The sequence below is a fragment of the Lithobates pipiens genome, unplaced genomic scaffold (assembly GCF_037356315.1).
Source record: "Lithobates pipiens isolate NorthernLeopardFrog02 unplaced genomic scaffold, aLitPip1_a1.2 Scaffold_13, whole genome shotgun sequence".
Taxonomy (NCBI): domain Eukaryota; kingdom Metazoa; phylum Chordata; class Amphibia; order Anura; family Ranidae; genus Lithobates; species Lithobates pipiens.
The window spans coordinates 77,396,291-77,409,791 of record NW_027507718.1 but is presented as its reverse complement, the minus strand read 5'-3'; the positions used below and the strand labels follow the sequence as shown (position 1 = coordinate 77,409,791).

The 13,501-nt window shown below is 41.9% G+C and overlaps 1 protein-coding gene across 2 annotated transcripts in view; it reads left to right on the top strand.

The window, feature by feature from the left end:
• The window catches only part of CNTLN (centlein), a 580,120-nt gene that overhangs the window by 509,818 nt on the left and 56,801 nt on the right, over positions 1 to 13,501 (top strand). For both annotated transcript variants that reach the window (XM_077475235.1, XM_077475234.1), the window contains exons 23-24: positions 10,743 to 10,880; positions 11,568 to 11,753. In XM_077475235.1, the coding sequence (XP_077331361.1) occupies positions 10,743 to 10,880; positions 11,568 to 11,753 (324 nt within the window). The remainder of the gene's footprint in view (positions 1 to 10,742; positions 10,881 to 11,567; positions 11,754 to 13,501) is intronic.

The following is a 13,501-nucleotide window of genomic DNA, read 5'->3' as shown; positions in this document are numbered from 1 at the left end:
AGCTTGTAACTGAAAAATCAATTTTAGTTCTTTCTCAAATATCTGCATGGAGATGGAACGATATGAATTATTAAGAATTTTTTGACACATCCTAATATATTGATCATTATTCATAATCACGACGTTGCCACCTTTGTCTGATGGTTTGATTGTTATCGTGCCATTTTCGGACAGATCCTTGAGAGCTTGTTTTTCATCTAGGGTTAGGTTGCTATTTTCAGAGTCCATACATGTTAATTTGTTTAAATCTCTAGTTACGAGTTTCAAAAAGGCTACTGCATTAGGATTAGAACTAGGTGAGGGATATTGGTCTGATTTTTGCTTTAATAGGGATTTAGGTTTTTTCGTCCTTTCTTCTAAATTGCCCTCTTGTATGGATAAAAGTTTTTCAATATCAAGGCTGTCAATTAAGTCAGCCTGATCATCAATTTCATCGAGGAGAGAGACCAGTAAGTTGATCGCATTTTCCTCCTCCTTACTCAATTGTTTATCTGAATCAGATGTCTTGTTATACATATTTTTTAAAAGAAGTTTTCTTATAGAGAGGTTGAGGTCCCTTACTACCTCAAATTTATTCAAATTTTCATTTGGGCAGAATCCCAGACCCTTCAGAAGTACTTCTGTTTCTAGATTGGTTAAAGTGTAAGAAAATAAATTAATTATATTCATCTGTGTATTCAAAGGAATTATCATAGAGTGATTTATGTGGTTGTCGGCACATACGCCATTTTGTTCCCTTTGATTATATTTGAGCTCGGGCGGCATGGAAAAGAAGAAGAGGAAAAGATAGGTGCCATAGGGGTGGAGTCCGTGTCTCTGCGATCAGTGTATTGTCGTAAGTTAGTGCAATCTTGTGCCTCTTCACAGGGGGAAATAGAAGAAAGTTCTACAGAGATCTCTCTCTGTGAAATATCTGTCACCGAAAGATTAGATGTGCCCGAAGTCTGTGCGATCGGTGTTGGATGTGTGTTGTGTCCTCGTAGTGATTTTTTTACTGATTGATCTTGTGGGTCTTCATGGTGTCTTTGTCTCTTGTTACGCCCCATACCTTTCTGTCTAAAAGGAGATTGTTGCTGAAAGGAAGAGGTATTAGAGGGAGAGTCTCCCATGTTATTCCCAAAATTTCTAGCTGTTTTAGAGTTCGTTTGTTTCTGAGGTTGATAAGCCTGCCATTTATATGCTTTTCCCTCTCTAAATGCATTTTTATCTCTTGACATTTTATTCTCTTTTTTAATCAGAATCCCTTTGTTAAATTTTTCCAGTCGTTCTATCATATTTCTTTCCCGTTCATTGTATGAAGCCTGGCCTTGTAGGGGCTGTAAAAGACCAGTGACCTGGTCCAGTTCCCCATCAAGGTCAAGCATCTCTTTTCTATATGCCTCTATTAACATCTGCATCGTTTCTTTTGAACATTTATTAAGTATTTTCTCCCATTGGGCCTTGAAATTAATGTCTTTTACTTCAAAGGAGGGGAATATCTGGACTCGAAGTCCAAACGGATTTATATCCTCTCTAATGTAGTTTCCTGTGAATTAGGGAAGCAGTGGAGGCTGGGGAGGTGGCCAGATGGAGGAGGCTACTCACAGGGTGCCTGGTGGGTCACAGTAGTCCTGGGAAGTCTGGGTGGGGGTCCGCAATGGAGTCAGTGTCCTCATCCTTTCCTGGAGGTGGAGCCACAGCCTCCATCTTGGATTCCTTTGGAGCTGATGTGTGAAGTGACAGGAGACCAGAGACTTTTCTTTCGTACAGATTCCCAGACATGCAGGTGAAGCCTCATATTGTCTGTTGCTTGGAGGCGCGGTAAGGGTGGGGCCCGCTGTCAGTGGCTGGCTAGGAGGCTCTCATATGGCCAGAGCGGGACTGAGCTCCCGTATCAAGCAGCCATCATGGGAGCTGCCATGCATGCACCTCCAATCCTATTCTATTTAATCTCTATGTAAGTGATATAACTAAAGGTTTGTTGGGGAAGGTATGTCTTTTTGCTGATGACACAAAGGTTTGTAAGAGGGTTCGTATCCCTGGAGGTGTTTGTAACATGGAACATGATTTGGCATTGCTGGAAGATTGGTCAAAGCAGTGGAAACTGCAGTTCAATTGTTCTAAATGTAAAATAATGCACCTAGCGAAAAAGAATGCCTTGAGAAAGTACAACATTGTGGGTACAGCGTTTTCCAGCACAACAGAGGAAAAAGATTTGGGGGTACTTATTTCAGATGATTGCAAAATGAGCAAACAGTGTGACTAGGCAGTGGAAAAAAGTGAATAGAATTCTAAGATTTATCACTAGAGGGGTCACCAGCAGGAGGATTCCTCTATATAGATCTTTAGTGAAACCTCATTTAGAATACTGTGTCCAGTTCTGGAGACCTCAAGATATTGATAAGCTATATCGAGTCCAGAGACGGATTCCTTCAGCCTATTAAGGGAAGTGGTTAATTCGTCCCAGGTGCTTGAGGCCTATATAACTTTCTTTAGAGCTTATTTTCAGCCTGCTCATCTTTGAGCTTGCAACCTTTTTGCTTGCTGAAACTTAGACTAAGTGGTGAGTTAAAAACCAGAGTTGAAAATAGGAGGTTGTAACAGGGGTCAATGTACCTGTGTAGTGTGAGTACCTGAGTGTTGTCTGAGTAAGTGTGTGTGTGGATCGCTAGCACCTTTGTGTTGTGTGTACCTGTGTATTGCGAGCGCACGTGGGTGGCGAGTACCTGTGTATAGTATTGTTGAGTATTAGTGTCAGGAAGCTAGTTGTCAGGTAATTTGGACAGGTTATAATCCCCAATACTCATTAAATTGGTAGGTGCCCGACGGGTGTGGAGATGCGACTCGGTGCACATCTTGTGGCACATGTATGCTTTCCTTGAACATCTGATTGTGGGCGAATACTTCTGTGCAAAATGTAAGCACATGGTTTCCCTGGAAGCCCAGATTCTGAATCTAGGGAAGCAACTGTCAGCACTGAGAAGACCCTGCATACTAAAGGAGAGCCAGGAACATACCCGGCAGAGGCCAGCACAGAGGCTGGTGGAGACAAAGGTTCAGGCTTTAGAAAAGAGTAGATAGGTGACAGGAAGGATTGAGGGGGGAGTGCCAGGGAGGCTGATCCAAGGCTGGAGCATCCCAATAAGTATGCTCCATTGAGGGACATTGGTGAAACCAGTCAGGGACCAGCACTGCTGGAGCTGAGGGGCTCTCCTAGCTGCCAGGGGAAGAACTCCTCCAGTGAGAGTGGGAGTGGGGGGGAGGTGAATGGAAAGGATAGACAGATTCCGGTGGTAGGGGACTCAATTCTTAGAAGGACAGAGAGGGCAATCTGTAACAAAGACCTGAAGCACCGAACTGTATGCTGTCTACTGGGCGTTCGGGTTCGGCACATCATGGATCTGGTGGACAGATTACTAGGAGAGGCTGGGGAAGACCTAGCTGTCATGGTGCAAATTGGCACCAATGACAAAGTCTGAGGCAGATGGAGTGTCCTAAAGCACGATTTTAGGGACTTTGGAGCTAAATTGAGGATAAGGACCTCTCTAGAATACTACTGATACATCGAGCCACACCAGAAAGGCAGAGGAAGATTGGGGAAGTAAACAAGTGACTGAGGAGCTGGTGTAGTAAGGAGGAGTTTGAATTCCTGAAGGACTTGGCCGACTTCTCAGTCAGTCACCAGTACTATAGAAGGAATGGACTGCACCTAAATGAGGAAGGTGCAGATCTGCTGGGAATAAAGATGGCCAAAAAGTTAGTTTTTTTTTTTAAACTAGGCGACGGGGGGTCCAGAGGTAGAGATAGCACAGAACATAGTCCAGAGGGTAGTATTGGGAGCATTATTGGTAGGTTAACTAAAGCACATAAACCCAAGGTAAGTAAGAGGATACATAAACCCAAGGTAAGTAAGAGGATAGTATGTGACCGGTCTAAACTACGTGGCCTGTTCACCAATGCCAGGAGCCTGGCGGACAAGATTGGTGAACTAGAGATAATGTTGTACAAGGAGGATTTGGATTTTTTGGGGCATTTCAGAGACCTGGTTCAACAGCTCTCATGCTTTCATGGGTCAGATGGTAGGCGCATCAACTAGAAATAAAGCTTTACAAGATCTACTGATTACCAACAATACAGACCTGATCACGGATGTGGAAATAAAGGGCAATTTAGGAAACGGCGATCACAGGTCAATTGGCTTCAGTATAAATCTCACAAATAGGAAACATAAGGGAAATACAAATACATTGAATTTCAAAAGAGCCAACATTCCTAAACTACAAACCTTGCTAGAAGGCATGAATCGGGATCAAATCTTAAGAACAAAGAACGAGGAGAGATGGGTTCGCTTTAACAGCATATTAAATAAGTTCATTAGCCAGTGCATCCCATTGGGTAATACATTTAAAAGAGTGAATAAAATTCCTGGATGGCTTAACTCTAGTGTAAAAATGCATATAAAAGCTGGAGGGATCATCATCAGCTTTCAGAATTTATAAAGATTGCAACAAGAAATGTAAGGGTGCAATTAGGGCAGCTAAGATGGAACACGAAAGACACATAGCGGAGAAGAGCAAAAAAAAAAAAAAGAAATTCTTTAAGTATGTAAACAGTAAAAAAAAAAAAAAAAAAAAGGGAGGACAGACCATATTGGCCCCATAAAGCACGAGGGACATCTGGTTACAAGGGATGGGGAAATGGAAAAGGTATTAAATTTATTCTTCTCCTCGGGGGGCTTCAGTAACCAAATCTGCAGTGTTTATCCTTGTGACATATCACAGGAAGCACCCTCATGGCTAACAGAGGACAGAAATAGAATTAAACTTGGGACCGGATGGCTTGCACCCGAGGGTATATAGGGAACTCAGTCAAGTAACTGCCAGACCATTGTTCCTAAATTTTACTGACAGTCTACTGACTGGAATGGTACCATGGGATTCGAAAACAGCCAATGTAGCACCAATATTTAAAAAGGGTCCAAAATGCATCCCTGGGAATTACAGACCAGTTAGCCTAACATCAATAGTATTGAAGGTCTTGGAGGGGATGATAAGGGACTATATACATGATTTTAGTAATGAAAACGCACTAGCACTAATCGGCATGGATTCATGAAGAATCGTTCTTGCCAAACCAATCTATTAACCTTCTATGAGGAGGGGAGGAGGTGAGTTGCCATCTAGATAAAGGAAGGCCCGTAGTCATGGTGTATCTGGATTTTGCAAAAGCATATGACACTGTTCCTCATAAACGTTTGCTGTACAAACTAAGGTCAGTTGGCATGGACCATAGGGTGAGTACATGGATTGAAAACTGGCTACAAGGGTGAGTTCAGAGGGTGGTGATAAATGGGGAATACTCTGAATGGTCAGGGGTGTTTAGTGGGGGCTGTGGGTAGTGGGGTCCCACAGGGTTCTGAGCTGGGACCAATCCTATTTAATTTGTTCATAAACGACCTGGAGGATGGGGTAAACAGTTCAATCTCTGTATTTGCAGATGATGCTAAGCAGGGCAATGACTTCTCCGCAGGATGTGGAAACCTTGCAAAAAGATCTACACAAATTCATGAGATGGGCAACTACATGATAAATGAGGTGTAATGTAGAAAAATGTAAAATAATGCATTTGGGTGGCAAAAATATGAATGAGATGTGTATATATATATATATATATATATATATATATATATATATATAATATTAGGGGGAGAACCTCTGGGTGAATCTAGGATGGAAAAGGACCTGAGGGTCCTAGTAGATGGTAGGCTCAGCAATGACATGCAATGCCAAGCTGCTGCTAACAAAGCAAACAGAATTCATGGCATGCTGTAATTCTCCCACTCTACAAGACTCGAACCTGGAGTATGCTGTCCAGTTCTGAGCACCAGTCCCCAGGAATGATGTACTGGAAATGGAGCAAGTACAAAGAAGGGCAACAAAGCTAATAAAGGGTCAAGAGGATATTCGTTATGAAGAAAGGTTGCGAGCACTGAACTTATTCTTTCTGGAGAAGAGACACTTGAGAAGGGATATGATTTAAATTTACAAATACCGTACTGGTGAAGGGAAAGCGGAGACATGATTTACCAGTTTTGACGTAAAGGGATACTTTTTAGTTGCCATGGACGATCGCAAGTTTCCAGACAGAAAGAACAGTATATATAATATAAAAGTGCATGTAGGACACTGGACAAAGCACTAGGGACAAAAGGGAGGTGAAATGATTTGATACAGTAATGTAATCTGTAAGATTACAGTGTATTGTATGTGTTATGGAACGAAGCCCGGAACAGAGCATTGGGCAGATGATCCGGCGGAGGAATCACAGACTTACTGGCAGGATCACCAAAAAAAAAAAAAAAAGCACAAAAGTCTAAAAAAAATAAATAAATAAAATAAAAATAAACCCCAATGCAGCCAACACATCTAAGAATTGGTAAGCTACCAATAAATGTTTGTTTGATTTTTTTTTTTTTTTCATTCAGCCAGCGGGAATTATGGGCTGCCTAATAATCTACCCAGAGATTTGGAAAAATATTAAAGGGAACCTGTGCTAGAAAAGCTGCTATTACAGCTTTGTTAACCACTACAGCCCCGGACCAATAAACACCTTAAGGACCAGAGGTCTTTTTCCAATTTCGCACTGCGCTGCTTTAACTGGTAATTGCGCGGTCATGCAATATTGCACCCAAACGAAATTTGCGTCCATTTCTTCCCACAAATAGAGCTTTCTTTTGATGATATTTGATTGCCTCTGCGATTTTTATTTTTTGCGATATAAATGGAAAAAGAGCGAAAATTTTGAAAAAATAAAGATATTTTCTTCTTTTTGTTATAAGAAAAATCGAATAAACTAAATTTTAGTCATACATTGAGGGCAAAATTTATTCAGCCACATGTCTTTAGTAAAAAAAATGTCAATAAGCGTATATTTTTTGGTTTGCGCAAAAGTTATAGCGTCTACAAACTAGAGTACATTTTCTGGAATTTACACAGCTTTTAATTTATGACTGCCTATCTCATTTCTTGAGGTGCTAAAATGGCAAGGCAGTACAAACCCCCCCCCCCCAAATGACCCCATTTTGGAAAGTAGACACCCCAAGGAAATTGCTGATGGGTATGTTGAGCCCATTGAATATTTATTTTTTTTGTCCTAAGGGATTGAATGACAAAAAAAAATAAAAATTTTTACAAAAAGTTGTCACTAAATGATATATTGCTCACACATGCCATGGTTATATGTGGAATTGCACCCCAAAATATATTCCGCTACTTCTCCCGAGTATGGGGATACCACATGTGTGGGACTTTTTGGGAGTCTAGTCGCGCACGGCACCCCGAAATCCAATCACCACCTTCAGGATTTCTAAGGGTGCAAATTTTTGATTTCACTCCTCACTACCTATCACAGTTTCGAAGGCCATAAAATGCCAAAATAGCACAAACCCCCCAAAATGACCCCATTTTGGAAAGTAGACACCCCAAGCTATTTACTGAGAGGCATGTTGAGTCCATGGAATATTTTCTATTTTGCCACAAGTTGCGGGGATATTACAAACTTTTTTTTTTGCACAAAGTTGTCACTAAATGATATATTGCCCACACATGCTATGGGGATATGTGAAATGACACCCCAAAATACATTCTGCTGCTTCTCCTGAGTACAGGGATACCACATGTGTGGGACTTTTTGGGAGCCTAGCCGCGTACGGGACCCCGAAATCCAAGCACCGCCTTCAGGATTTCTAAGGGCATACATTTTTTATTTTACTCCTCACTACCTATCACAGTTTTGAAGGCCATAAAATGCCAAGATAGCACAAAACCCCCCCAAATGACCCCATTTTGGAAAGTAGACACCCCAGGCTATTTGCTGAGGGCCATGTTGAGACCATTGAATTTTTATTATTTTTTTGTCCCAAGGGATTGAATAATGACAAAAAATAAAAATTTTTTTTTTTTTACAAAAAGTTGTCACTAAATGATATATTTCTCACACATGCCATGGTTATATGTGCCATTGCACCCCAAAATATATTCCGCTACTTCTCCCGAGTATGGGGATACCACATGTGTGGGACTTTTTGGGAGTCTAGTCACGCACGGCACCCCGAAAACCAATCACCACCTTCAGGATTTCTAAGGGTGCAAATTTTTGATTTCACTCCTCACTACCTATCACAGTTTCGAAGGCCATAAAATGCCAAAATAGCACAAAACCCCCCAAAATGACCCCATTTTGGAAAGTAGACACCCCAAGCTATTTACTGAGAGGCATGTTGAGTCCATGGAATATTTTATATTTTGCCACAAGTTGCGGGAATATTACAAACTTTTTTTTTTTGCACAAAGTTGTCACTAAATGATATATTGCTCACACATGCTATGGGCATAAGTCAAATTACACCCCAAAATAAATTCTGCTGCTTCTCCCAAGTATGGGGATACCACATGTGGGGGACTTTTTGGGAGGCTAGCCACGTACAGGACCCCGAAAACCAAGCACTGCCTTCCGGATTTAAATATAAAATGCTACCAAAAAAACTGTTAGCGATCGCAGGGATCAGGCCTGACTATGCGATCGCTGCAGTTATGTGTTTAGTGTTTTGTAAGTGACAGTGATCGATCGATACTGCACTTGGGTGGGCTGGGCAGAGGGGCAAAACGCAGGTGCTAGCAGGTATCTGGGCTGATCCCGCTAACTATGCATTTTTTTGGAACCCTGAACTGCTGGGGACGCTAGTATAGATCTGGTCAGATATTGATCTGTTCAGATTCTATACCACTACAGGAGGTTTATGCTTTGCGTGTGGGTGTTAGCGGTACTGGCACTAACCTAGCGCTGCCTGGGGCGACGCAGACCCTGACCCTAAAACCTAATTGATATCACCCGCAGGGTGATCAGGGGGTTAAACCTTTATTGGGTAATAAATGGTGGGTGCCCTGATGCTATAAAAAGCAAACTAACCAGAGTCACCCGTAACACTTATACGGTGATCAGTGGTGAAAGGGTTAACTAGGGGCAATCAGGGGGTTCAAATTTTTATTAGGTAGTATATGGGGGTCCCTGGCGCTATATAAAAACCTGACGGGGAACCTAAATAACTAACTGGCTAACCAGCGTCACCAGTGACACTTATACTGTGATCGCTGGTGAAAGGGTTAACTAGGGGCAATCAGGGGGTTAAAACCATTATTGGGTAGTATATGGGGGTACCTAACGCTATAAAAACCTGGCGGTGAACCTAAAAAAATAACTAGCTACCTAACGACACTAGTGACACTAATGCAGCGATCAGAAAAACGATCGCTTAGTGACACTGGCAAAAGGGGGTGAAAGGGTTAACTAGGGGCAATCAGGGAGTTAAAACCATTATTGGGCAGTATATCGGGGTACCTAGCGCTATAAAAACCTGGCGGTGAACCTAAAAAAATAACTAGCTACCTAGCGACACTAGCGACACTAATGCAGCGATCAGAAAAATGATCGCTTAGTGACACTGGCAAAAGGGGGTGAACGGGTTAACTAGGGGCAATCAGGGGGTTAAAACCATTATTGGGTAGTATATCGGGGTACCTAGCGCTATAAAAACCAGGCGGTGAACCTAAAAAAATAACTAGCTACCTAGCGACAGTAGCGACACTAATGCAGCGATCAGAAAAATGATCGCTTAGTGACACTGGCAAAAGGGGGTGAAAGGGTTAACTAGGGGCAATCAGGGGGTTAAAACCATTATTGGGTAGTATATCGGGGTACCTAGCGATATAAAAACCTGGCGGTGAACCTAAAAAAATAACTAGCTACCTAGCGACAGTAGCGACACTGATGCAGCGATCAGAAAAATGATCGCTTAGTGACACTGGCAAAAGGGGGTGAAAGGGTTAACTCTAGGGGCAATCAAGGGGTTAAATCTTTATTGGGGGGTGATAGGGGGCTACCCTGGACTTAACACTAACTGCCCTGACAGTTTTAACTGTTACAAGTGACACTGAATACAGTGATCAGTAAAGAAATGATCAATGCAATCAGTGACACTGTGACTGGGGGGGGGGATGGGGGGGGGGGGGGGTTTGTGTACCTATGTGTCAGTGTAGTGTTTTGGTGCACTTACTTTTAGTCTTCTCCTCGTAGTCCGGTCAAAAAGACCGCCCCGAGGAGAATGACATCACTTCCTCCTTCCTGTGTAAACAATACACAGTGGGAGGAAGCTTGTCATTGGCCAGGAGCGATCCAGAGGGGGTGGCCAGAAACCAACGGCCATCCCCTCATCACGGATCGCTCCTGGAGTGAACCGGACCGCCGTATCCAGCGGGAGGGGGTCCGATCGGACCCCCCACCCGCTGGAAGGCAGGCACGTATGGCACAATGGCCTGCCTGTGCCATTGTGATGACGTACAATGGCAATACGGCGGTCCTTAAGTGGTTAATTAAGCTGGTGTTAATTAAGTAGCCTACCTTATTAAAATACTTACCTTCCTCCCTGTTCTAGCGATACTCACTATGCTACCCTGCCTGGCACTGCACAGCCTTTGAAACCAAAACATCCCTGCGGTTTCTTTTTAATACACACGCGTACTGCGGCCCCACTCATACCTGTGGGTGAGCTGTACTGCTCTTGCAACATATCTACTTCTCATGTCCTGTACCATGTGCAATCTATAGCATGATAATGATAGTTTTGCAGCAGCGTGCTTTATACTAAATAACGAGCACAGTATGTTTACTCTCCCAACCATGCTTATTTTTATTTTGCTCTTTTTCAGGTAAAAGCAATGGCAGAGGAATGTTCTCACAAGAAGACAACACTTGATTCCTTAAAACGGAGATTAAATGTAGTCACCAAAGAGAAGTCACATTATGAGCAAATATACTACAAAATAAAGGAAGAACTAGAGAAAAAGGTATTTAACTTTCCTAATGTATTTTACTATCTCTGCTTAAGAGGACCATTCATACAATGAGATGCTGTGATGGCCCTGTTGTAAGGCAGTAAAGTCAACATTCGTTACTTGCTGTTGCTGAGGTCAACTAGTTACTGCAGAACTAGGTATTGTTCTAACAGGCACTTGGGAAATGTGTATCGCTACTTTGAGAGAGGACTGATAGCCAAGAAGGACTGCAAACAAGAGATTAGCTAGGTGCATGCAACATAAATGGACAAAATAGAGGAAATAACCTACATTTCATTGTGTAGATGAAGGAAAATGTAGCTTACACAAAAGGAATACTCTAAGAACAATTTTAGATTTTTTTCAGTACTTTATTAGCCACTGTATACTCCAGTTTTTCTCCTCTACACATAGCTAGCAGCTGGCAAAAAAAAACCTTTACTTTAGATGATTCAATCTAATCACAGTCCCATGACAGTGTTATTTACGTGAACTAAGGTTTATTTTGCACAGAGGTGCTTACTTGTTGTATCTCAATCCCTTTTCTTCATTAAATTTTTATGCTAAAAAGCATTCTGTTGAGTTATATAAAGATAGAAAAATATTTTGAAATTCATAAATATAAAGTTTTCAGTATTGAAATAAGACTGAAGTGCATTTTAAAGAAAAACATAATGCAAACAAACTTGTGTGTTACAGAATGTAAAAGTCAGCGACTTGGAAGGAAAAATGGTTGAAGCTGAACGTGCCATGTCTGAACTGGAAGTTGCTGCTAAACAACAACTTCACAACTTAGCAATGCAGAGTGAACAAGCCATGGAGGTGATACAGAATAAATTGTTACATGGCAATAGAAAGATTGGAGAATTTGAAACATTTATAAAGGTACGAGCTTTATGTAAATATATTGTTTTTGTTTTTTAATTCCTATTTTTTTTTTTTTCTGTTAATACTTGAAATCGTAATTTCAGAATTGTGTGTCATATACATCGGAGCTGGGAAAAGCAAATTATTATTTTTTTTTAATGTGTGTTTTCCCCAGATTTCTTGTTCTGAGTTTTATACACCAGCTCAGTGGTTCTATTGATTGGAACTGAAGCTCATGTCTTCATTAAGTAGCAATATCTTCAAATGTATAGGAAAGAATTGTGACAATTACACTCCCAGATCCCATCCTATGCAGAGATGTTTCTGCACCAGCAGACTGAGCGTGATCATCACTGGAGCAGGTTAACAGAACAGTGAAATATTTAAACACATCCCTATGACTAAGCAATTAAGCTCTGGGGGGGCGGGGTGAAACTCGTTGGGGGCGTGGCCTGGTCAGAGCCCAGACTGAGGTTGCCATTCTATTCATCGTGGTGGGACACCATAGATGTGTGACTCCCAGGGGTCACCCTTCTTTCCTTCAACTCTTTAAACACATACAGTAACCACCACCATGTGTTTTTAACAGAAACACGCACCAATACAGCCATGTTTTCTGGTCCCTGGAGAGGAGGTTTACAGAACTGACAGTTGACAAATTGGTTTGACAGTCAAACCAATCAAATTGTCTAAGGGTGTGCTGAATGGATGCCAATTATTCAAAATACATCTGTATTTCTAGCTGGCAAGATTTTACAAGCAGCCAAAATATTATTGAACAGAAGGAAATTACATTTGTTGGAGACCATGATTGGGCTATTTTGAATGCAGCACTTTTGATGCTTAGATAACTTATGCAGGACATTGTCAGTTTACACTGCCAATTGATTTTCTTGTTTGTTTTTCATCTGGGACCTGTGACATGTCCCAGATGATTGCTGTGAGGGAGAGGGGAGTGGTGATCTCCCTTCTGGTGCCTTGGGAGGAAGTGGGAGCTGGGACCCTCTAAAAAGGGTATCCGCACACCCCACCCCCCAAAAAAAAAATTACATGTCAGATGTGGCATGTTGGGGGTCACCTCCCTTAAAGCAGAAGTTAAATTTTTGGGTGGAACTCCGCTTTAAACCAGGTCCTAAATGCAGCCAGTGTGCAGCCACCACCACCATAGTTAATATCTGCACATACTGCTGCTCTGTGAAGAAACTGAACTTATTTATTGTTTTATGTGTGTAGAATAGAAACTTAAAGTGACCCTGTCACAGGGTCAACATAGGTGCAAAGGTACCAGCCTAAGAAGAAAGCTGCTTAATACATACCTGCACACTATCCCATTAAAACATCACCTTGTAGCAGAGCTCCTAAAGCTGATCCAATTGTATTTCTCAGGTTGGTCAAATAGGTTCGCCTACTGACCACTGTGGTTCATCCTGGTGAATGTTAGTCAATGCAGGGCACAGTAGATACTTAAGAGATGGTGGGAGGAACCATAGTGGCCAGTAGGGGACACAATAGTCCACACACCCAGAAATTTTAGCAAACAGGCCAATGCTCAGGTACTGTATGCATGCTACAACAGGAAACAAATATATCAAGCACGGCGCTGTCACATCCTATCCAGTTCCTCCAGACTACCTCTACACAATATATATTGCTTGTTACATCCACTCTGGGTGTTGCTGCTCCTATTAAAGTCCACTGGGTGGCAGACAAACCTAAAAAAGCACAAGAAATAGAGCGCACACCAGCCCTAGTGCATTAACGTTTAT